This window comes from Carlito syrichta, unplaced genomic scaffold (genome assembly GCF_000164805.1).
Source record: "Carlito syrichta isolate Samal-C Ts95f unplaced genomic scaffold, Tarsius_syrichta-2.0.1 Scaffold306911, whole genome shotgun sequence".
NCBI classification, from domain to species: domain Eukaryota; kingdom Metazoa; phylum Chordata; class Mammalia; order Primates; family Tarsiidae; genus Carlito; species Carlito syrichta.
In genome coordinates, this window is record NW_007251007.1 from 438,662 (window position 1) to 464,333 (window position 25,672).

The window sequence follows — 25,672 nt, forward strand, 5'->3', positions numbered from 1 at the left end:
AATATTAAAAATATTTCAAAAATCGATAACCTGGTGGTTAAACTTCAAAAAGTTTGAGATTTGCCTAGTAAAGATAGTACTTATTTACACTGAATTGGAACTCATTGTTTAGCAGAAAAAAAGTTTCTGTGGTGAAGCCACACTGATCTCTGGAGCTATGAGATCTATGATGTCTCATAATAAGATCCTTTCGTAGGAACTAACTATCAGTTGTGATATTAAAATATCTCAGTGAGAAAATGCCACTGTAGGTAAATTATTATTGTAGGAATACAAAAGAGCACGTTACCTAATCACTGATAAACATTTCTACATAAAGCAAATTTATTGTTTTTAATAAATAGCTTATACTATGTCATTTATTTGTTTTATGCCATGAGCTTGCTTAAGAGGTTGATTTTACCTTTAGCTGAAGCTGTGTATTTTCTAATCTGTTTAGGGCAGCTGTCAAGTAATCAGAGTAAGCGGTGCCATTTTAATAAGGAAGTCTTTTAATGAAATATAATAGGTCACAAATATCTAATTTCTGCTCTTTACTGTAATTGCCAGTCTTTACTATAACTGCCACTTTAACAATCTTTTCCAAATGCTGACACAAAAGATGAACAAATCAAGGGTATTAGCATGCGTGTATATTTACAGCTTACTGCTGTCAAAGACCGTAGTTCCACTCCCAACTCCAGCAGCTATATGAGGATCTGTTTCTTTTGATGGAAGCGTCCTGTTTCAGGTTGTGAATGTATCTGAAATCTCCTTTTCATAACTACATTAGCACACATACTAAAGGCTAGAAAGAAAAAGTGTTAAGTTACAGCATAATGTTATGTCCTTAGGAATATCACAGATACTTCTTCTGTCACTGTAAAGGATTATATATTTTGCTACTTTATTCTTTTTTAATAATTTTTCTACTCCACTAGTTATGAGTTCTTCATTTCAAAAAATATTTTATATACAGTTCAAATAGCCTATTTTGTTAATTTTTAAAAGTTTACTATAGTCAGTTTTACATGAATATCACTTAAATCACATACATAAAACTAAAAGGAGCTGCTATAAAATTAGAGAATCTCAAAGAGAAAAAGCACAATTATAATTTTTTATTTTTAAAAAGCACATTATGATTATTTGGCTACAGTTTCATTTTAAGTTTTTGATAAACTCAAAGAAAACACTTCTCTGAAAATTTCTTTACATGATAATCGTATCAACCTTTTGTTTTATTTTGAACATATTATTTTTTTAACAGGTAGATTTTCAAATCTGGTACTGTTGTTGCTATTTTAATACCAGAAGTCCTGTATACAAACTGCAGTAGTTTTATAAGAAGGTTGCCCATTTTTGAAAGGCTAAGCTTCCCCAAATCAAACTAGCTTACTATGAAAAGAAAACCATGACAACTGTTTGTACCTCTTGCTTTATTATTACATCCGGCCTGGTCACTCTTAGAAATTCAATCTATTATGGTTGCTAGGAGTCTGTTGCTGTGCAACCTAAAAGGGTATGCTGTGCTTTCAGTCTAAGGAGTGCTAATAAACCTGTAGGCTTCCCTCTATGGGTCTGACCAGTGTGTTTAAAGGGCTTAATACTTTTCAAGAGTGATTGGCCCACAATTCAAGACACATCCTATTAAAAACAAGTCACACTGAGAGACTTCTAACAAAGCGACAAAATGCTAAACATACACAAATATTCAAAATGTATCTTCAGAATCCCTAACTAATTTGGCAAAACAAACAATGAACAGATTATGATCTACATTTCAATTATACCACCTACCATCCCCAAGTTTTTATTTTCATATGGCCTCCTAAAAGATTATAATGGATATAAATGAACTCAGCAAGTTTCAAGGGGGAAAAACTAGTAGTACCTTCAACTTTGATTTAAAAATCCATATAAGCTCCAATAATAGAAAAATAAGTTAAACTTAGGAACCTAGAAGTCAAGATGTTAGTAAAAGTAAATATTTAAAAATCTTCCCCCCAAAACTCATTGAAAAAGTAAAGAAATTCAAATTTTCATTTTATTATAAAATCAGATGACTTTTTTTCTTTTCATCCTTTTTGGTAGATAATAACTTTATACCAATCCTAAAATCTATTCTACCAAGTGCATATTCTGTAACTTTAAAGATTAATACAAGTAACTCACATAAGTTCAATTCAATTAAGTGCATTACTTGAATATAACGAGAAAAGCATAGGAGAATCTATCAAATAATCACATTTTGGAAAACACTTTGAAAAGCAGAGAGTCTTTAAAATCCGTACTGGCTTTTATTTACTTATAAATTATAGGTCTTCTCCACAAAAATTTGAAGACAAAAATGATGCTATTCTTCCATAAAATACCAAGTAAAATAAAATAAATAATTTAACATTAATCATCTTAACCCATGAAAATCTATCCAGAACAAGAATATTTTGGCTATATTAATATTGCCTGCAACTTTGAAAGTTAATTTTTTTTTTTAAATCAGACAATTTCTCTATATTCATGACAGCAGTTAGCCCTTCAGCTTAACTATTCTGAACTGGGAACCCTTTAACTAATCTGTCAACTGCACTAACTTATTCATTTAAAAGAGCCATGGTTATCTGTCCTTCAATGGTTGCTTTCATTTCTTCTCATTATACACCATAGGTAGCAGCGCAAAGGAAATTAACTATTTCTACAAAAGTACCCAGGAGAAACAGAGGAATGTGGAACTACCCAAAATAGAAAGACAAAGAATCCAAAGGAGAGCTGAAGCAGGCTGAGAGGTGCAGAGGCAACATCTGACCAAAGAACCGAGGCTGAGGCAAGAAGAGAATAGGTTCCCTGAGAAGATTTAGAACTGAAACATCCTGTAAGTAAAGCTAGACAGAACAGAGCAGAGCAAATAAGAGAAAAGGGTCAGAATAAATGAGACAAGAAAGAGGATTTACAGAAAGAAACACACAGATTCATTTTCCAGATGAGAAAGAAAGAAAAATCAAATGTAAAAATTTATATTCAATAATTTCCTAGTCATTGCTTCATTACTTCTTAAAAAGCCTGCAACAACTCAGGGAAAACAAACGTTCTTAAAAGACTCAGTGATGTCAGTAGACACAATGTAAAAGCTACGCAATTAGTAATTTATAGACTCCACTTAATTTCACAAAGAAGTAATTTAAATGCTTTCCAGTTCTCATGTAGGATAAAAGAATTTCAACTTGATTCTAAAGCTACAGGGCCAAATGCATGAAAATTTTTAAAATGTAATTAAAATGGATTTTTCTTCCCAAACAAGAACAAAACATTAAAACACACATACTACACATACACACAGTAGTCAATAAAGTTATGAAAGTTAGATTCTTCTTTGGAGTAGAATCACAGGGCATGTATTAGACAAATGTGCTAACTTTCTAAACAGCTACTTAATACTTGGTCAATTATCAGCCAAGTATATTAAATAATTCTAGAGGGAGCTGATCTGAAAGAATCAAAGTTCTAAACAAGTTTCATTAATACTTAGGATCCTGGCAGGTAGTATTAACTAAAAGTCAAAAACAAACTAATAGGTGTGGATATTCCATATTGGAAGTGTTGTTGTAAAGTGCCTTCCAGTATCCTTTGGGTCCTTGTCCCCTCAAAGATACAAAGTCACAATAATTTAAAGTGTGGCATCCTTAAAAAAAACTCTACAGATGACGTAGCTATATGAAATAGTCAACCATGCAATTACACCTCTAAAAAAGCAAATTTCAGTTTTCTTAGACTTGCAACACTCTAAATTTGATTAACCTTCACATACCCACCATGTTAAATTTTTTTAAATCAAAGATCCTCAATAAATGTTGCCAAATAAAACTGAATATTGATTTTTTAATTTCATAATTTTTGTATCAAGAATTGTAGATTCTTTGACATAAAGCATAATTAGGGTTGGTAACCAATGACTTACAGGTTAGAATTCTTTTTAGTACTCAAAATATCTTTACCACGTGTAAGGAGCAAAAAAAAATCATCATGAGAGCTATAAATACATTATTTCTCTTCTCTTCTATTTCCTTATTTTGTTTCTTGAAATTATTTTGATAATTTGCTTAGCCAAGGCCAAAAAGACTGTTGATGCACTGAGCTTTTTAGTATTAAAATGTATAAAATTGTTTTATAAAAACAATTCATTTTATTTGTTAGACAGATAGATAATTTTTTTATTTTATTTTATTTTATTTTTGTCGAGGCCTCACTCTGTCACCCGGATTCAGTACAATGGCATGATCATGGCTCACCACAGTCCCAATCTCCTGGGCTCAGGCAATCCTTCCACCTCAGCCTCCCAAGTAGGTGGGACTACAGGCGCTTGCCACCATGACTGGTTAATTTTTTAATTTTTGTAGTGATGACGTCTTGCTATGTTGCCCAGGCTGGTCTTAAACTCCTGAGCTCAAGCAATCCTCCTGTCTCGATCTCCCAGAGTTTTGGGATTATGGGCGTAAATCACTGCACAGGACCAAACAATTAATTTGAGAAGAGCAATATCAGTTAAAAACACATTTTAAAACTTCTTAAACTAAAAACCACTTTCACTTTTTAACTACGAGCCTTTTTTTACATTTAAAAACTTGAGGTATCAAAATCAATTGATTTTTGAAATTCATAACTGAGAATACCCAAAAGGCATCTTGAAGTATATTCTATAAAACCAAAGGATAATTTCAGTTGCATCATGCTGGTCAAAAACTCATTTATATATTCACAATTTTTAGTGAAAGATACATGGAAATCTTTAGAAAATACAAAAGAGGCCAGCTTAATACAGAGGTAAATGATATTCTCTCAGAACACTAGTAAACAGTCTTTGTGCAGTCTTTACTAAACTCAACTCAAAATCTGAGCTCAGAAATATGAAAAGTCCACAATTCAAAATCTTACATTTGATACTTTCTACAAACTAACTTTTATTTTTTTATATAATTATTTTTCCATCATTCCCTCCAACTAGAGGGGAAATGATACAACAGGCAAACGCAACTCATCTGTGTTGAATCTCTTTACAAAGGTAAAAAGCAAAGAGAATAATCATCAAAAAGGTGGGGAATAATGGGAGTATAGTTTAAATGAGATTAATTATTAGTTGTTAACTATCAAAGCAGAGTGATAGATATACAGGAATTTACTTATTTCTTCATACTGTTCTGTTTTTGTCACATGTTTAAATTTTTCTTTAATTAAAAAAAGGTAGGGGGAAAAACATGAGAGTAGACTCATCGTTCCCCAAAGTTTCTTATATATCACATATTTTTTCACAAACAAAAAGGTGATACAAACAAGTGGAGAAACTAAATTTGGCTTCTTTAACTTTTTTTTTTGTTATTGTCAGGAATAACCTGATACTCATCTTCAATAGACTCTGGCCCACAGGTTGCTAAAATGCGTGCACAGCTAATTCACTTCAGACACAAATGCCTGGGCATATTTGCAAGTATAACAACTTAGCTAGCATTTAAGTATAGAAACCAGAATTAAAAATAAATATTGTATATATAATTATGTAAGTTCAAACAGAGAAAGGTAGTTTTGTTTAAGATCCCACAGAAATTTCTACTTCCTTAATTTAAATGTTAAAAAACATATACACATTTATATTATATTAATTCCATTTTATTTGGTAGCATTTTTTAAAGTATTGCGATACAGTATAAAAGCCTCAAAAATCATGAAAATTGTACATTTCATAAGACAAGCACACAATGCTGAATATTTGACACTGAATTGAAACAAAAAATATGATTTTGACACTAGTACACCAAAACTTACATTCTAAAAACATCAGTATGGTTATCTATTTGTCAAAATAACAGAATTCAAGACAATTTGCCTCCATTAGTAACTGTTGTTTATCTAAACAACCTTTCATTTATGTCTTTTTACATATATAAAGTTTTACAAAGAAATTGAATTCATAAATTATGATTAAAGCTGACTTGATAACAGATATCTATGCTATATAAATAATGACATTCTAGTTACACATAAGACACTGAAGAACATTTTCTACCATAGAAGCCATCATACACAAAAATTATTTTTCCCAGTTTAAGTTAGCCATAACTAAGAGTAGAACCAATCAAACTGACAGTCTGGCTAATTCTAATTCTATTTGCCTAATATTGTGCTTTTTTTACCCTTAATATTTCATGTATAAGTGTTGTTCAACTTTTAAGAATGTGTTTTAGTAACAGTTACAGGTGTTTCAGAAAGACAGTCCACCTTGGAAGAAGGTAGAGTAGACTTGAAAATTTTAATTTTGAAAGGTTCTCAATCGCTTGATGTCTTAGTTCTGGTCAATACACTTCTCTTTCTGTATATATGAAAAGGTTGTATATTCAGAGAAAGGCATAAAAATGATAAAAAGGGGGTAAAGAAAAAGGTAGAAAGCGCTGTGTAAGAACACGTAAAAAATTAGAACTCTTTAGTATAAAAGAAAAACTAACACCAATCAAAGCATCAATATAATAAATACTTAAAGCCACAATTGAAGAAATATCCAAAAATAACTTCTTTCTAATCTTTGTTCAGTCACCCTATTTAAAATTACAACTTTCTCCACCCCCATCATTTACCTTCTCTATACTCCCTCTGTCTCCTGTTATTTTTCTCCATAGCATTGACAACTATCTACTATAACGCATACTCATTTATTTTGTTTCCCATATCCAAACAAATATCTGTATCACAATTCCCAATCAGTAGCAGAGATAATAAGATATTCTTTAGGTATGAACCCATTGAGTTATGGATCACTCTAAGTCTAACTTTACAAGACATTAATTGAAGAAGAGTGAGAAACATATTCTAAGTAGAATAAAGAATGAGAACCAAGTTTTAGGGGGGGAAATGACAAAGCAGAATTCGGGAGACTACACAGGATATTAATAACAATTGTCATCCACTGAATACACAGTGTCAGGCACAGTGTTGTTTTGCCTTTGTCATATAATGTAATCTTTGAAACAATCTCTAAATTTGACTTATTAACCCTAATTCACAGAATTTAAGTAATCCACCCAAGGTTAAACTACTAGTTAGTAGCAGAGCTGGAATTCAAACCTACGGCTGTTCATTTCCAAGATCATGCTGTAAACCTATACGTAGTACACTTGTTCCTCAGTAACTATCCATGACCCCCATACCAAATCCGAGGGTGCACATATCCCTTATATAAAATGGCATAGTATTTGTGTATAACTGGCACACATCCTTCTGAATACTTTAAGTCATCTCTGAATTATAGTACCTAATACAATGTAAATGCTATGTAAATAATTTTTATGATGGATCTTTTTGTTTTTATTTTTATTTTTTGGTTTTCTATTTTCAAATATCTTCATTCCATGGTTGGCTGAACCCACAAATGCAGAGCTCTGAATGAGAAAGGCAGACTCTACAACATGCCAGCCTCACCAAAAAAGAGTAACAGAGAAAAATGGTAAAATATGTTTGAAAATTAATATGATATATAAGCTTCCTAACAGTAAAGGCTGTGGTAGTTTTGTGGCATACTGTAGCACTTAAATATTTATTAAGTTATTCTGATAAATAGGCAAGGAAGAATCCTGAAAACATTCTGACCCACAGAAACATAAAACTCTAAGCTGTTTTAAAATCCAAAGAACCTCCTTTTCAGAGGATTCTATTAATCCACATTTTAAAAATTTAAGTAAAAATGTATCTAGATTACAAATCCATAAGATATTAAAACCACATTCCATATTTGAGCTTCCTCCTCTTTATATCTCACAATACAGCAATCTAGATATTTAGTTATTTAATCTAATAAATTAAATAATTAAAGTTAGTTAATTTAGTTATTCTGGTAACTCAATCTCTATATTGCAGTCTCAATTTAGGGCTTGCATGTATTCATCAGAGTTGAACACACTCTCTAAATTACACTTTAAATAACTGTATTTTTCCATTCTATGTTATGGGTCAAGTATGTATATCAATAGATCAGAAATACAGTTAAATCTAAAAGTAAATTTTTTGATCCCACCCCTCAAAAATTTTTCCTTCATTGACAGAAAGCAAAATCAATTGAATGTATTATATTCTAAGCCTCTTTTAATTCACATGAAACAGCATTAAATTTAAGCAATAGTATCATAAAGGATAAAAATGAGAAACTTTGCAGGACATGGTGACTCAAGCCTGTAATTCCAGCACTTTAGGATGCTGAGGCAAGAGGTTGGCGGGAGCTCAGGGGTTCAAGACCAGCCTGGGCAACTTGGTGAGATCTCGTCTCTACAATAAATCAAAAAATTAGCTAGGTGTGGTGGCACATGCCTGTAGTTCCAGCTATTTGGAAGGCTGAGGCAGAAGGATCACCTGAGCCTAGTAGGCTGAGGCTGCAGTGGCCGTGGGTGTACCACTGCACTCCAGCCTGGGCAACAGAGTGAGACTCCAACTCAAAAAAAAAAAAAAAAAAGAAACTTCTAAGCAAAATGCAAGAGCTAACTAGTATTTCATCATACCTTTGTTTATCATATCTTTTTCTATTGAAGGTGAGGCTAAATCCAAAGGGAACAGCTTTACAAGAAATCTACGGGGATTTACCTTGTTAAAAGCAAATGAAACATGGTTTCCCCCCATAGGAAACATGCTCCTATTGTATATAAATATATCATTTCAGATTTGGTACCACAAACGAGGCTGCAGAGAGCACAAAGTTACAGGTTACATTGGGAAGCTGTCATTTTCTTGGTCTCTCTTAGGTGAATTGTTTAAAATACTTAACAGTTTAGTGCTCAAATTTTTATTACAAAGGGGATACTGAACCTAAGTTCAAGCCTGAGCTCACTGATTTACTTCTAGGTCTAAAATACACACACACAGAAAACAGTAAGACAAAATCTTGGTAATTAATACTCCTGTCACAGTCTCATATTATTAATCAGTAAACAATATAAACTTCCAAAAACTCAAATTAAGAAACTAAGAAGTCAAATAATAGCATGGTTGCTGATATTGCATCCGGTTGCTATGGAATAAAGGGAAGTCTGTTCATATATTCATTCTGTTGGTTCACTGTTACTTAAGTGTGTGGCAACACCTTTAAAGCCCAGCTGGACAAGTCTCAGCTTGTACTACCTATATCAGCTGCCAGTATTTTACTTCTGTTCTGCAAAGAAAGTGATCTACAAGAACAAATGTCTCCATTTTTAAAATTAATAACTAAATGGCTTTTTACAAAAATCTTTAAAGTGATTAGAATCACCTTTACCCTCATCAAAAAAGTAAAGAGATACATGCCAGAATTATTTACACTAATAAATCAATAGTTACCACGTCCTTAACACCAAACAAAAAGAAATGGAAATAATCAGAATAAAAATATTTCTTTTTTAAGAAATCTATCAAGTATGGTATTTCTTAATATAAAGCCTATATATGCTTTAGAAATTATTTTTAAATTTTACTTCTACGCCATTCTAAAATAAAACAAATCATCCATTTATCAAAGATTATAGTTAGAAATAATTAAAACATTAAGATATTTAACCAAATTTTGAATGCAGATTTATAAAATTTTAACTTGCCTTTTCTAGAAAAAATATCAAAATTACAGATAAAATAAACACGTACTTTAATTACTAAATACAGTACATTTGGGTCATTTGTCTTTCAGAAATGTTTGGTATTGGTTATAAAAATAAAAAAAAAAAATATTTGTCGAGGAGTGAGGAACCTGGGGTTCACCAGCTCTATCTCTGATAAATGTTATATGTCATTTTGCTAGTCACTTAACCTCAGCTTTCTTATCTTTAAAATAAGTGGGAAGTAGGAAAGGAAGTTCAACTTGATAACCGCCAAAGTCCATTCCAACTTAAAAAAAGTCTGACTCTAAAATAAAACTTTCTAATTATGTCTACTGGAATCCCATATATTTGTGCCACATGGAAGCATGTGTAACTCTAGTGAGAGACCTTTTCACCTCTCTAATCTCTACTGTAGTTCTATGGCTGCCTCTTTTGGTCTGCTGTGCTGGCTAGACATAGAAAAGGGGCAAAGGAATATGGTAATAGAATAGTTAAGCAGAAACAGGAAGAATGGCTGAAGTTGGGCCCTTGCAAAAGGAAAATACTCATTTTAGGAGGATTGAGGTTCCAGACCCAAAAATTTAGCTGCTATGCAAACAGGGTCAGGTTATAAAATATAGGTCAATTCTTGAATAAAACTCTCCTTTACACATGAAGAAACAGTATTCTTCCATATTAGATCATTAAGTTGTTTGCTTATTGAGAAGTTATTCAAATATAAATAGATCAATATTATTATTCTCACATTGGAAATGGCTGTTTTTAAAATAATATCACATAACATAAAGGCAGTGGTGGTCAGATTTTTTAAAGAAACAACTTTTTAACATTAGAATAAAACTGCCTGTGCCTTTACTGTTACTATGTAGAATATGAATAATAAAAAGAAAAATTGTATACTTGATTTTAAGTACAAGGCATCTAAAAGCACAGAAAAAAGTTACTATAATGTTGAAATTGATATTGTATTAAATTCATAACAAAATATTCTATAAATTCTACTAAAATTAGCATGTATATTTCAAAAAGTTTTGTCTTCCAGGGTAACATTTACGTTTTATTCAAATATCATTTGGTTCATAAAACATATACTACATCTTGTACCTACTTTTGAAAAGTATGAAAATCTAATATGCAGGATTATTTAATGCAGACGTTTCTTAAAGAATTAAATACAACCCTTTGAGGAAAGAAATGATATATTAGTTATGGGACAAGATTATTCAATTAGTGCATCACTTTAGCTATTTTGTTTCACTTTACTATTTAGTTTTTCTAGTTACCCCATATAGAACTATTTTGAAAGACTGTCACAAAATATTTTATGAAGTCATATATAATTCCAATGAACCCTTTGGTTCATAACAAAGTTTATCAGTTAGTTATTATATAAAATTAAAAAAGGCAGGCCATGCTTAATGTATGTATTTCTTCATGTCTTAGTCATTTATTAGATTCAAACAATAAGGAAACATCAGCTTTTAAATTAAGAGACTTGGGTCTACATTTTGTGTTGTCAACTAAAATGCCATTATCCACTATTTACTGTACATATTAATCTGCTCCTTACAGAACAGTTTCCAGCATGAATAACAAATTTTTTCTTGGTATAGATTTTAGCACTGGAAAGTAAAATTTCTTTCATCCCTATCAGGCCTCAAATTAAAAAAAACTAAGGGAATCTCCTTATTCCCCAGATACTATATCAGAAAATACTGAAGAATTTTGAATAATATCATAAATTATCAGTACATTTGCTCTTAGATGTTCCTTCCTTTGTGTCCAATTGCAATCAACTAAGGCATGTCCCAATGAGTAGCTAACTCTGAAGAAAACAGTCCAGAAGATAGTTGCTCCTCTTCCCTCATCAATTTACAAAGTAATTCTGAACTGTTTACCCAAATGTACCTATAAATAAATTACAAGAATGACACGCAAAAGATTAACCCCATTTCATCTCTGTGATAAATATCTCAAGACAGGTTTTTTCCTGTGTCCTGCAAATAGGGGCTGCTGTCCTTGTGCTGCTCTTTTTTTAAATGATGGGTCAGGTTTCAAGTAGAGTGCTTAGAATTACTAAACAAAAGACTTGACCAGCAACTAAGAAGAAACTTCCTGATTTAGAAATGCTGTGCTGAGAGGAAACAAAATGAAGATCAATCATTTTAAAATATTTTGTCTTAAATGTAACATAAGCATTGTTTAAAGTCTACATTGAATCTGTTCTTAGCATAAGATTTAAGTTTTTTCAACACAACATAGGACAAAGGAGGGTTCCAGCTGGCCATGATGGCTCAAACCTGTAATCCCAGCACCTTAGGAGGTTGAGGCAAGAGGACTGCCTGAGCTCAGAGGTTCAAAACCAGCCCGAGCAACTTGGCAAGACCTCATCTCTACAATAAATCAAAAATTAGCCAGGCGGTAGTGCATGCCTGTACTTTCAGCTACTTGAAAGGCTGAGGCAGAAGGATTGCCTGAGCCCAGCAGGTTGAGACTGTAGTGGCTGTGAGCATGCCACTGCACTCCAGTCTGGGCAACACAGTGAGACCCCAACTCAAAAAAAAAAAAAAAAAAAAAGAATGGTTCCATTTACTTCAGTAAATAAATATTTCAAATTATATATTTTAACAATAAAAGGTCCTAATTGGTTAAATCTGTGTGTTGGGCATATGAGCATGCATTATGCTATTTCCTCTTTAACATAAGTTTTAAATGTTTCAAGATACAAAAAGTTTTAAGATATAAACATTTATGGTACATATATGTACCACTACATACTGGCTTCCCAAATGTAGACTGCTTTAGATATCAGATAATCTAATCAGATAACCAATAAGCTAATCATATATCCCAAATGAATATATCAATTTTATCTATTTTACATATTGTATTAATTCCTAATAACAAAATAATCACAAAAAAATTCTGATGCAACATCTCAACTTAATTCTTTTCTATACACAATATCTAGAAGTAGTCAAACCCCATATAATAATAGTCAAAAGTCCCAATGCTTTACTATAAATATTTCCAACAACAACAACAAAAAAAGATATGTGGTAACCAAAAAGGAACTAAGAAAGAGCAATCTTTTCCTTAGCTTCCCCCATCATCCCCCATCATAATAAGGTTAAAAAAGAAAAAAGATTGTTCATTCAACAAATTATTTCACCACTCATATTTTGATTTAGCCATCCTACCTTATTTTATCTTTATTTCCAAATTCTTTACTAATTTCATCCAACTCCTATTTTTTAGTATTTCCTCCTACCCTTCTTTTTTATTCCTATTGATTCCAAAGTATCATCTGTCATTTTTGTAATCCTCTACAATTTGAAACCTTATATTCCCACATAGCTGGGAATATACAATTTTGTATCTAATACTTCATTTCTCTCTTTTCTTTCAAAATACTCCTTAAAATCCAATGGACAGCTAAGTCATTTCAGAATTCCTAAATTAACCAAAATAGTTTTGAATTAAGTACACGTTGACATAAAACTTTTGATTCCTCACTAAAAAGTAAAGCTAAGGACAATAACATAAAACTAAAAGTTTACAGATTATCCAATTATCTCTTAGGCCTCTGCCATATTAGAAATAATGTTATTAACAGTAATAGTGATCTTATTAGATATACAAAATGTGGCAAACTAGGATTCACATTTAGTCCCTGAAATTATACTTCTTTTTCTTGACATTTTACTAGTCATACTCCAGTTTTTCCAATTATATGGTCCTGCTCCAATTTACTGATTTTTTATCTGTTTCCATCAGATTAAGGTGTTGTTCTGGGCATGGGGTGCCATCTGTTGGCATTCTTTTCAAGGTCTGTAAACCAAAAGGTAAAATGGAACTTCCAAAGCTCACTTAATAAGGCACATTTAAGAAATTCCAGACAGTAATGGAAACTAACAAAAACAAAATTTAATGGAAAGTCTTATATAATTTTTTTCAAAAGCCTTTACTTCAAAGTTTATCGAGGGCAGCAGGACTTGAAGTGAGTAGTGTAACAGAATCATTATAATGACCTCCTCTCACAAATTATTCTATCTGTATTTCCAGTCCATGGTCATTTGCATTTCTATCAACTCACAAAATGCTCAAGCAAACCTAACCCAATCAAAATATTAAAATACATCTCTTTCCAAGTTCAAGAATAAAAGACTCCTAGTTCACTTCCAAGACATATGGCACTCAAATCTTTGCTAAAATATAAATCTACAGCTATTATACAGCTCCATTCATTCAGTATTATTTAAAAGGTTTTAAATTTCAAAACTGGCATACTTCTAAAAATAAAGAAACAAATCAAATGTTGATCCAGCAGCACAATATCTTAACCTCCTATAATTGGAATGAAACACAATTTTTGTCTTTAACTATAATTTCATTCAACTTCAGCATGCACAGTCTTTATTAGCTAAAAGTAACCTCTAAAAAGAATCACCATCTCATGCAGGACACTATTAAAAAATGCTTACAAAAATCACACAAAGGTCATTCAAAGAACTTAATCAAACATTTCCCCTATTTTCTTTGCCTCAACAAAAATAGCATTGAGGTTGAAATGTCAAACGTTCCTAGTACTACTTTAAGATATGTATAATGCAGCCGGGCTCGGTGGCTCAGCCTGTAATCCCGTACATTTGGGAGGCTGAGGTGAATAGATTGCCTGATCCCACGGGTTCGAGACCCACCTGGGCAGCGAGACCTCATCTCTACGATAAATCAAAAAATCAGCCAGGCGTGGTAGCGCATGCCTGCAATCCCGGCTACTCGGAAGGCTGAGGTGGAAGGATCGCCGGAGCCCAACAGGTGGAGGCTGCAGTGGCCGGGAGTGGCCACTGCACTCCAGTCTGGGCGACAGAGTGAGACTCCAACTCGAAAAAGAAAAAAAAAGATACGTGCAATGCAATAACAGTGAGCAAAAACGGTACTGATAGTTCTACAGCACCAAGCAAAATGTACATTACAATGACTTTCTAAATGTCTACATACGTACACACATACAAAAAATACAACATCTAAGATAAATTCCATTTTTCTTACTATATCTAATCCTATCAATACAAAGTCACTTTTTTAAACAAAAATGTTTTAAAATGATTTTAGGGAGCATACAATATAATCAAGTGGTAAAACAAAGAATCTAAGTTTATCAAGTTCTTTTATTATGTATTAATTTCTTATATTGGGTTTTCACCATGGTACATCAAAATACATTCTGTACATTTAAAGTTGTAAAGGTGATTTTCAGATTACTAATACAATAGATTTTCATTTTCTTAAATTAATGACCCTCAAACTGACATTTCATCAAAACTCATCTTTAAGGTTGTCATCAGATATAATCAGATGCCAATCAGTGAAAGCCTGGTGTAACAGATTATACTCTTTGGTCTTTAAAATGCCAGCAGAAATAGAAGGAGGAAAACCTAGGTTCTATCATTAAAAAATATAACTATATAATCATTTATTCAAAGCAAAACATAAAGTAGATTTAAGGCATCACTTCTGTTATCTTGCCCATGAACTAGATTTTCTTGCTATTTCTTTTTTTATTCCTACCTTTCTAAATCTGTGCATGACTAAATCACAATACGGGCTCCTTAAAGTGAAAAATATTCTTTTACATCTACTAATGTACTAATGGATAGACATACAGATGTACTCGGTCTTTAGGAGAAAAATCACTAACAAAAAGTAAGCATCAAGATTACTTCATCCTTACAGAAGTATAAGTATTCTGCACAATACTAGAGTAGGAAAGGAAAGAGATATGAAAGAAATACTGGATCACCTGAGTATTCTGTCTCCCACCTGCCCACATCCCCAGAACCCCACCTCAACCTCTCAGCCCCACCAAAACTTCAAGCCCAGGAAAATTAACAGGGGAGAGGGGCCCAGATACATCTTAAGAATGACAGTTATAATGAAAAATGCTAATGTTTTTAGGCATGTGAATCTGCATGTAGTTCAGAAACTTGAATATGACTAATTAGAAAAAAAAAATTTTTAAAGCAAAAACAATCATAACAGATTAATCTTTCATACACTCCCTTATTAGGCAGGAAAAAAAGTTGAGATATAGCAGAATATATGACTTAAATTAATGTAAAAAATTCTCTTTAAAATAAAAAATTTTTTAAATGTTTCCTGTCCTAGACTGCCATGTCTAAAATCTTGATGCTTACTTAACAAATTAATGGTAAAGGAATATTTTATGAAAATGCATACTTCTTGACCAAAAGACAATTTTTCTACCAAACCAGAATTAAAAGAATGCTTATCCAGAAAAGAAATTAATACCCATGGAAAAACATAAGAGAATACTAGTGTCAAGGATGGCAATGCTTCTAAGACCAGGGCCTCAAAGTAGTCTAAAGACTCCTAGTACTTGCCTAGACCTTGTCAGAATTTTAGCTCTTTTCAAAAGTCAGTCGAATAGCTTTAATAATTGCAAAGGAAATTTTATAAAAATGAGATCAACATGAACCTAAATTAATTTTTATTGTTTCTGACAAAAGAGCAAGCATTCATATTCATCCTCTCTCTCTCTTTCTGTCAAATTGCCTATCCACATACTTGTGGAATTATGTCCTGTTTTAAATATTTCATTGGTGAGCAACAGGCAGGAGCCCCAACTGTCAGACACTTGTCTGGCACACATACATAGAGAAGCTGGCTCCAGCAGGAGCTCAAGCTGTGAGGCTCAGCTAATTCCTATGTGGGTGAGAAAATCAGGGCACTTGGCCACTGCTCTCCACAGGAGCCACTGAAATGGTGGAGCCTTCTGACACTATGCTATAGGTATGGTCATTATGCTAGCCCCAGGCTCAGATTTTCATTCTAATCATTCTCAGAAGAAACAATAGGCAAGGAGCATGCTACACTTTGAGAACATCAGCAAAGGAAACACCAATTTCTTGGCTCCATGTTATTGGCATATTTCCCTTTTCCCAAGGTCAATCTTGTCACACAGACCTCCTGTTTCATTTTACAGATGGAGATGTTGAGACCTATAGGTTTACAGTTAGTGACAGCTAATGACTAAGTACCTTTATTTTCTCTTGCCTCTTTTGGTCGGCACTTTTGAAGTCCTTTGTTTCATGGCCTCATCACCACCTCTCTCCTTTCTTCTTCCACCACCTCTCATTATATCTGTCTCCTCTCACCAACTAATGCATTTTATTTTGAGGCCAGCTGCCTCATTCTATTAGTTTTCCTGGGCTCAGCTGGGCCCATACCCATTGTTGCCTAAACAGGAATCACCAAGAACCTCTGGAAATCTTGACCAAGCACTGTAAAGCAAAGACAAGCAGTACTGGCTGGGTATTACTGCTGCTAATAAAAGTAAGAAAGAAGAATCTAAGAGTCAGTGATGGCAGACATGTATGATTGTGCAAACACAATAATTACGGACTAGACTAAAGATTTAACCCTTAAGTACTTAGCCAGAGGCCAGACTAAGAGGGCGCCTTCTGAACCAAAACCTTGCTCTGGTTACATCATTAGTGGAACAAGGTTATGTATTTGTTCAAGAGGGCAGTGAGATAGGAAAAAATTGTAAGAAAATAATCGATGATTAAAATTGGCAAAAATAACGTATGGTCACGCATTGCACAACATTTCTGTCAACTACGAACTACATATATGAAAGTGATACCGTAAGATTATAATGGAGCTGAAAACTTCCTATCACCCAGTGACAGCATAACCACCAAAATATCATAGTGCAATGCATTACCTCTTCTATGTTTATAGACAAATACTTATCATTGTGTTACAACTGCCCACAGTATTCAGTACAATAACATGCTGTACAGGTTTGTAGTGAAGAAGCAATAGGCTATACCATATACTCTGTGTGTGCAGCAGGTTTGTGTAAGTACTCTATGATGTTCACACAATGACAAAATCACTTAACAATGCCAGACATATTCCCGTCATTAAATGATGTCTGACTGCAAAAACTTTTTTTTTTTTGAGTCGGAGTCTCATTCTGTCACCCAGACTGGAGTGTAGTGGCTGCTCCCAGCCACTGAAACCTCGGCCTGCTGGGCTCCCGTGATCCTTCCGCCTCAGCCTTCCAAGTAGCCGGAACGACAGGTGTGCACTACCATGCCCGGCTAGTTTTTTTGATTTATTGTAGAGATGAGGTCTTGCCAAGTTGCCCAGGCGGGTCTCGAACCCGCGGGCTCAGGCAATTCACTCACCTCAGCCTCCCAAAGTGCGGGATTACAGGCTGAGCCACCGAGCCCGGTCAACTGCATAACCTTAACATCTAAGTCAATTTCCTAAATTTTTCCAAAAGTTCCTTTTTAAAATGTGTGGCAAATTCACTGGCCAGAGGAAACAGAGGCAATGTCTGAGCTAAGAGTCAGTCGACTTTAAATGCTGGCACTAATTATCTATAAAAAGAATGTGAAGGGGACCATATAATTAAACACTTAGCAAGAGTAGAAAGAATGGCTTTGGGAGGGAGAGGCGAGAAGACTGCCTGAGTCCAGGGGTTCAATACCAGCCTAGGAAACTTGGCGAGACCTCATCTCTACAATAAATCAAAAAAATTAGTTGGGTATGATGACATGTGTTTGTAGTTCCAGCTACTTGAAAGGCTGAGACAGAAGAATCGTCTGATCCCAGAAGGTAGAGACTGGGGTAGCCGTGAGCATGTCACTGCACTCCAGCCTGGGCGACAGAGTAAGACTCTGACTCAAAAAAATACAAAGGAGGGAGAATGGGAGCAAGGAAAATGGGAGCAGCTGACACAAAAGTTCGTGTAACACACAATGCTTCAGCAAAAAATAAAACATCATATCAGGTACATTTTCAACTGAAATGTATAAATACATTTCCAGTTTAAGAAAAATTAGGACTATTTACATCACTCCGAAATAAGAAAAGCATTTCATTTTTAAAATGCTCTGAAAAATGCCTGGGTGACAGAGTGAGACTCCAAATTAAAAAAAAAAAAAATGCTTCGAAGAAAAATAAAAACATACAAACTACTGAACAGCAACTTTAGATACAGCACCCAACTTGAAATGCTTACTTTAAATATTTTTAACACCCAAAGAAAGGGAGCCAAATATGACATTTTTCCTGTATGATTCCATATTGCATATTGCATGTTATACTGGATAATGTTCCAGGGTTACTTGACAACTCAAGATTGAGACTGGCAAATTATTCCAAAATTACTTATTGCTGCAGGTATACAAGTGGTGACCTAACACATTCTTCTACCCTTAGCAAAATTACAATTTCAAGCAGTACATTATAAAATTGTAGAATAATTCCTTGATAAACTCATCTTTAGACATTATAATTAATGACTGCACTTAATATGAAGTCTACAAATAGGACTCAAAATGTTTTCAAATGAATTTATGCATGTGAAAAGAAAAATATAAAAGGGACAATGAAATGGACAATGTGAATTACTGCATTATTACTTCTAAACCTGAAATCCCTGGACCAGGAGAGTTATGCAAATATAGTAAAAGAAGTCTAATAGTTTTGGGCTAACATTCTACTAATTCAGTATGATAAGACTGGTTATCAAATGGTAACTCAAATCTGTGACTGACAGCTTATCTGTGCTTTATTTTTTTAAAGTGGCGGAAAGTGAATAATTACTAATGAGTGTAGATTAATGGGCAAAGTCTTTCTTTTTTTTTTTTTTTTGAGTTGGAGTCTCACTCGGTTGCCCAGACTGGAGTGCAGTGGCCACCGCAGCCTCCACCTGCTGGGCTCCGGAGATCCTTCCGCCTCAGCCTTCCGAGTAGCCGGAATTACAGGCATGCGCTACCATGCCCGGTTGATTTTTTGATTTATTGTAGAGATGAGGTCTCGCTGCCCAGGCGGGTCTCGAACCCGCGGGCTCAGGCAATCCACTCACCTCAGCCTCCCAAAGGCGCGGGATTACAGGCTGAGCCACCAAGCCCAACTAAAGTCTTTCAAAATGTTGAACCCATTGAAAAAGAAATGGTCAAGCCTGGGCAACATAGAAAGATCTTGTCTCTTCAGAAATCAAAACTAGCCAGGCATAGTGGCCAACACCTGTAGTCTCAACTACTAGGGAGGCTGAGGCAGAAGGATGACCTGAGCCCAGAAGGTCAAGACTGCAGTGAGCCAAACTGTAATCATGACACTACGTTCCAGCCTTAGCATCAGACTCCAACTGGGGGTGGGGGGGTAGGGGGGAGATGGTCCAGTGGAGCATATCAGCCTTCCCAAATAATAAAGTCAGCATGTATTCTGTGTCAAATAATGAGCCAAGTACATTACATAAATTATCTCCTTTAATCCTCAAAAACCTCACAAAGCAGGCAAATTTGATCCTATTTTTCAAATGAGAAAACTGAGGCTAAGTGAAGGTAAATAACTTGTCCAAGGTAACACAGCTAGTAAGATTATCTGAAATCTGACTCCATAGACTGTGTTTTTAACCAATATATTTACTCCATCCATTTAAAAAAAACAAAACATGTACCTATTTATTGGTACTCTAAATACAATTCACTTAACTGAATTAAGTACATCTTGTAATTCGATATGAAACAAATTTTAAATAGAAAAATGTTTAAACAATAAAACGTCATCTAATACACTGTTAAAATCTCAATGGCATAAGTGAACTGGCAAACTGTAGGACTATATATTTTTTAAATGCCTAGCCTATTCTGGCAAGAACAGTATTTAAAAATATTGTTCCTTATCTATTAATGTTTTGGATTAGACGCATTTCAACACATATGCACTATTATGATTTATAAGGTTATTTTTTTAATATCACAATTAGCTGATTGCCGGTAAGTATGGGATTATAGTATATTGCTAATTTTTCATATTATTTTATTATTGTTTATCAACTAGCCTGATAACTACTATAACTATTTATCAAGATTTAAAAATTTGTATAATGAAACTATATCTTTCTAAGTTTACTTGAGGAAGATATTACATTTCAGTATTTGTCTTTTAGAGTACTGTATATATTGCTGTCAGAGTCAATGATGCAAGAAGTAGAGCAAAAGACTGGATTAAACAGTTCTTCTTCACATCCCACTGAATAAATACTAAAATACAGAAAGCAATGTAAGATCAGACCTAGTTTAAAAGTATGTGCCATAGAGTAAGGCAGGGAAACAAAAACTTTCCCTTTCAAATTAAATAACCCAAACAGCCTATTCTAACAGCATGAAGTAATAACTGAATTATCTCATCTTACTTTTTTTTTTTTTTTTGAATTGGGTGTCTCACTGTCTCCCAGGCTGGAGTGCAATGGCAGAATCGCGACTCACTGCAGGCTTGAACTCCTGGGCTCAAGTGATCCTCCCACCTCAGCCTCCTGAGTAACTGGGACTATAGGCACACACCACCATACCTGACTAACTTTTGACTTTGTAGACGAGGTCTCATTATGTTCCCCAGGCTGGTCTCGAACTCCTGGGTTCAAGAAATCCTCCCACGTAGGGTTTCCAAAATGCTGGGATTACAGCCTTATCTTGCTAATTTTTCATATTATTTTATTATTGTTCATTAACTAGCCTGATAACTACTATAGCCATTTACACTTTAAATTATAATTATACCATTAAAACCATATCATTAACTATTCCATATAAAAGTGCTGTAAGACTAAACAATTATTTATATGGGCCAACAATATCTAAATCAGTGTATAAAGCTACGCAGCCAAACAATATGATTCTCCAGTTAAACTAAGTTTTTGAAATTGAGATTAAAATATCTGCATAAGATGATCAATGTTATGTCTGTAGGAATAATGCTAACATTCAGACTATGCCCAGATTCCAATCTTGATAATGTTATATGTTGTGCTAATATATTAATACAAGGATAGGCTTTGACATAAAACTACTAATTAAGACAGTAAATTAAATTTTAAACTTCATAAAAATAAGGCTATTATATGCTTAAATGCATGTAGTATAATTAATTTTTTTCTTTAAACAAGTGTTCTAATGGATTCACATTGTTAGTGATAATAATCTCATGTTGCAGATAGTACAGCACCCTCTGGTGCATCTGTTATAAGACATATAAAATTCCCACAAAAAAGACAGAATTACAGAGTAAAAATGGACCTTAGAAATCAACAGGATGATTTTTTTTAGTCTAGTACATATTTTTAATAATTAATGCTTAAAAACAATTTTCATTTTTAAAAATTACTAATAGCAGCAATCAAAGTAGGTCAGGAAAATGTTGTCATTTGAAAACATTTAAAATATTGAACCAACAAAAACAATATCTGCTTCCAACATACATCAAATTAAAATAATACTGTGAAAAAAGTATTTCAGTTTTGGATGGCAAAAGTTAATCTGTAACGTTAACCAAATTTCACTTTATTCAAATCAGCCTTGGCTTTTTGCTTCAGATAAATTGGACTCATTGGGTATGTAAAGTGCTCCTATGTGCTTTTCTGGATTCAAAAGGAATTTACCATTAGTTGTAAGATTTGGTGTTTTGTGAAAGAATCTGCAAGTTCTACCACTTAAAAACACATTGATATTCAGAATAAAGTTATGTTAGCTAAATCACAAATCTCCAGTAGTTCAAAACTTTTACTTTAAAAAAAAAAAAAAAAAAAGCCCCGCTTCCAAGGAAAATGATTAATTCTAAAAGATTTTACTAACAACAAAAGCAAAGGATGCCACCTGCTTTAGACAGCCCTTTTGTGAACCACTGGAAGTCCCAACACAATGCATTAAAAAACAAAAAAATGAAAGTGACACCTGTTTAAAGCAGCCATCTGTCCCTAACAAGCTAGATTTAGTCAAATCCATTTAATCTTGGATTTCCAAAATATGGGAACACTATGCACCTATGAATAGAGAGGAATTTAAAATCCACTTTGCAATGGCCACTAGGAATATATACCAAAGAGTTAAAGGTAAACGATTCAGTTAGGGAAACTTTATTTTTAAAGTAACTGTGAGCAACTAGAGATTTTTAGCCAAGTGCTCCACATAAAAACAAAATAACCAGCAGCCTCTTCAAAATGTTAAAAGTTTACTTCTTTGGTATTCTCATTTCTTGTAACATAGTCTCACTATGAATACCAAGAACAAAGTAACATTCCTATTAGAGTGTTCAGGAAAGTTTTGAGGATTTTTATTTTATTTTTTTAAACTCTTCCCATACATTTGCTGCTGTATCCACCCTTTTAAACACACACACACACATACACACTAAATTTGAAAAGCAAAAATCATTATATTTCACCTGATTTCTTCAGTTGGAGAATATCAACATAATATAAACTTTCTCAGAATGATGAAAAATGTTACCAAAAAGTAACATATAATTTAAACAATGTATGAAATCCATCTTGATTTAATATTCATTCATTTTTAATTGCTATTTAATGGTTTTTAAAGTACCATAAAAAACTTCTTTAGGGTAAAAAAATTTTCATTTAGGATTAAAGTATGTTAAATTTATAAATTATAAACCTTTTATTTAAGGACCTAAGTAGAGTATAAGACTGTTTGAATACTGGAAATATAAAACAGTATTTTTAAAATTAAGCATAACTACCCCGTACAATAAAAAGATCAGGAAATGATGCAAAACTTCTAATTTACCATATACATGTACTATGCCTACATCATTTAATTCATAGGCAAAACAATAAAAAAAGACTGAGATAAGCATTATGACATACATTGAATCAGGTACTCAAAACAAGTTACAAGTGACTTCTTTTTCATAGTTTTAGTTTCAGAGCATGATCACTTTTACAGATTTCTATTAGTCTAAAAACTGTAAATACAGTAGAATACCAATACATAATACAATCCCCCCTCAGAAAACTATTACAGAAAGAATAAACTAAATGCTAAGCATCTACTCTTGAGTTTAATTTTTAAATTTACCATTTATTAGTATTTCTAATTATTATTTAATCAATCCATATGAATAATGCCACTTACTTTAGCCCAAAGTAGTACTAACAGCAACTTTTATCCCATATACATGCTTTAAAAAATGGGTGATTCAGTTTAAGTTCTGCTCTCAAATCAACTTGTGAATGAAAATCTAAATAAAGGAAATCTGAGATATATATAATTAGTGAAATGTCTCAAAAAAGTACTCAAACACTGAAAATAAAAATATTAAACCAGAACATTATAGCATATAATCTACTTGACTGAAAACCTATTATGTAAAATGGCATAAGGTCTGAAACTGTCCCAAGACAGCAAAACTCCTATTAACTTCAGAGAGAGTTTATAGGACCCAGGAGCTTCACCGTCCAAAAGTGTTCAGGCATTTGACACTCATCTGAACAGAAAAAAAAAATACAAGTTAGTATTAGAGATTTGCATGAATCCCAGTTTGGGGAGAGGATGAATAGTTATAAGGAAATCTGAGTGCGCTGAGAAAGACTTCTTTCAGAACAAAATATAGTCTTCACTTAAAATAGCAATTCCTAAAGAAATGAATTGAAAAAGGAAAAGTTTTTTAAAACCTCAATTCTGGTTTTTCAAAATATTAGCCTTAATAGCATTGTAATTACCCAACCTGCTCATTGACAATCTCAGGATAATTAATACTGTCACATTACTCAAAGCCTGCTCTGTCAGTTAAATCAATATATGTTTGCTGTTAGAAAGATTATTTAAGTAAGTAGTTTAAAATTGTAAATTAAAAGCTTCAATACGTGCAACGATAATAGTACATCGTATTTGTTTTAGCACATATTCATTATCAAAACTCTTTAATGACAATCTTTTAACGGAAACTTAGGCTGCAAATGAACAAATTTAGGGGATCTGTAAAACTGGGTTAACTCTAACCAAGAAATTATAAGTTAAGAACTGATGAGTATTCTAATCTACGGAGAAAAATAATATTTTTAAAGAATAACTTAAAAAGGAAAAAGTTATCTCTCCTGAGCAGGTTCAAGTCACTGTCCAAAGAAAACCGAAAAGTAAATAAAAAGAATATGTTAAGTACACACATGCCTAGATCTTAACAACCACAAAGAAAGTGAAATATACACACGTTTCAAGTTGAGAAGCTTCATACATTCTTTATGAACAACTTGACTTCAATTTCAACTCTCAAAGGAAAACGAAAAGAGAATTAAAAAAAAAAAAAAAACTCTTAAAGTACCATAACTGTCACAAATAACACCGTGAACTGAGTTCTCACAAAGCTTCCTTGTGTCCTTTCCCTGTTCATCACACACAAAGTCTCATAATCACAATGAAAATTGTTAACACTCTCCTGTGGGGAGGGAGGTTCATCAAAGTGAAACGTAACCTCACTGCCACCCCTCCCATCTCCACAAGAAGGATAAAGCACTGTCAATAACTACTAACCCAAGTATCACAGATGCCCTGCATCCGGTTTAAATCACACACACACACACACACACACACACACACACACACACACACACACAAACCCAAAAAAGATTGAGGAGAGAGACTTAAAAAAAAAAAAAAAAATCTCTTTTCCAGTACAGCAAAGAGAGTCCAGCGAAGAGGCCCCTGGTCTCAATATCTGTGGCAAGGGGTATGGGGGGGGAGAAGAATGGGAGGGGGGGGCGGAGAGTGCTGAATGGATATTAAGACTGTTTGCCGCACAAAGAAAACACAGTTTTAAAAGAAAAGAGAAAACCGTGAAGCTGATGATGGCAAAATCAGAGCAGCCCATTCAGTGCCAGGCAAAAAGGGGGCAAAAATGAAGGGAATGGGCGGTGGGAAAAGTTCGCCAATGTACGAGGGTAAAAATAACAAAACCCATAACAAGGCCCCACAAGTGAACAACAACAACAACAACAAAACACCACCTCTCGGGTCCCCCCCCTGCACATCGCTGTCTATTTCGGTTTTGAAAGAAGCAGGAAACAAGCAGCTCTGGAAAAGAAGGAAATTAAAGAAAGGAAAAAAATTCTTCTCTCTTCACCTGACCCTCCTCCTCAGACCAGACCTAAGCGAGAGCTCCAGCATCCGCCTCGGGAAACTGTGGCTCCCTCTCCCGCTCGGCTCGCAGCTCCCGGAGCTCCCGCTCCATCCCTGGAGCGCGGCCGGCGGAGGGCCGGGGCC

The 25,672-nt window shown here is 33.7% G+C and overlaps 1 protein-coding gene across 1 annotated transcript in view; it reads right to left on the reverse strand.

Annotated features, from left to right (window-relative positions):
- Window positions 1-24,800, reverse strand: part of RFX3 (regulatory factor X3) — a 309,272-nt gene extending 284,472 nt beyond the window's left edge. The window contains exon 1 of the mRNA XM_021715245.1: window positions 24,624-24,800. Coding sequence (XP_021570920.1) covers window positions 24,624-24,645 — 22 coding nt within the window. The 5' untranslated portion in view covers window positions 24,646-24,800. The remainder of the gene's footprint in view (window positions 1-24,623) is intronic.
- Between the last annotated feature and the right edge of the window lie 872 nt (window positions 24,801-25,672).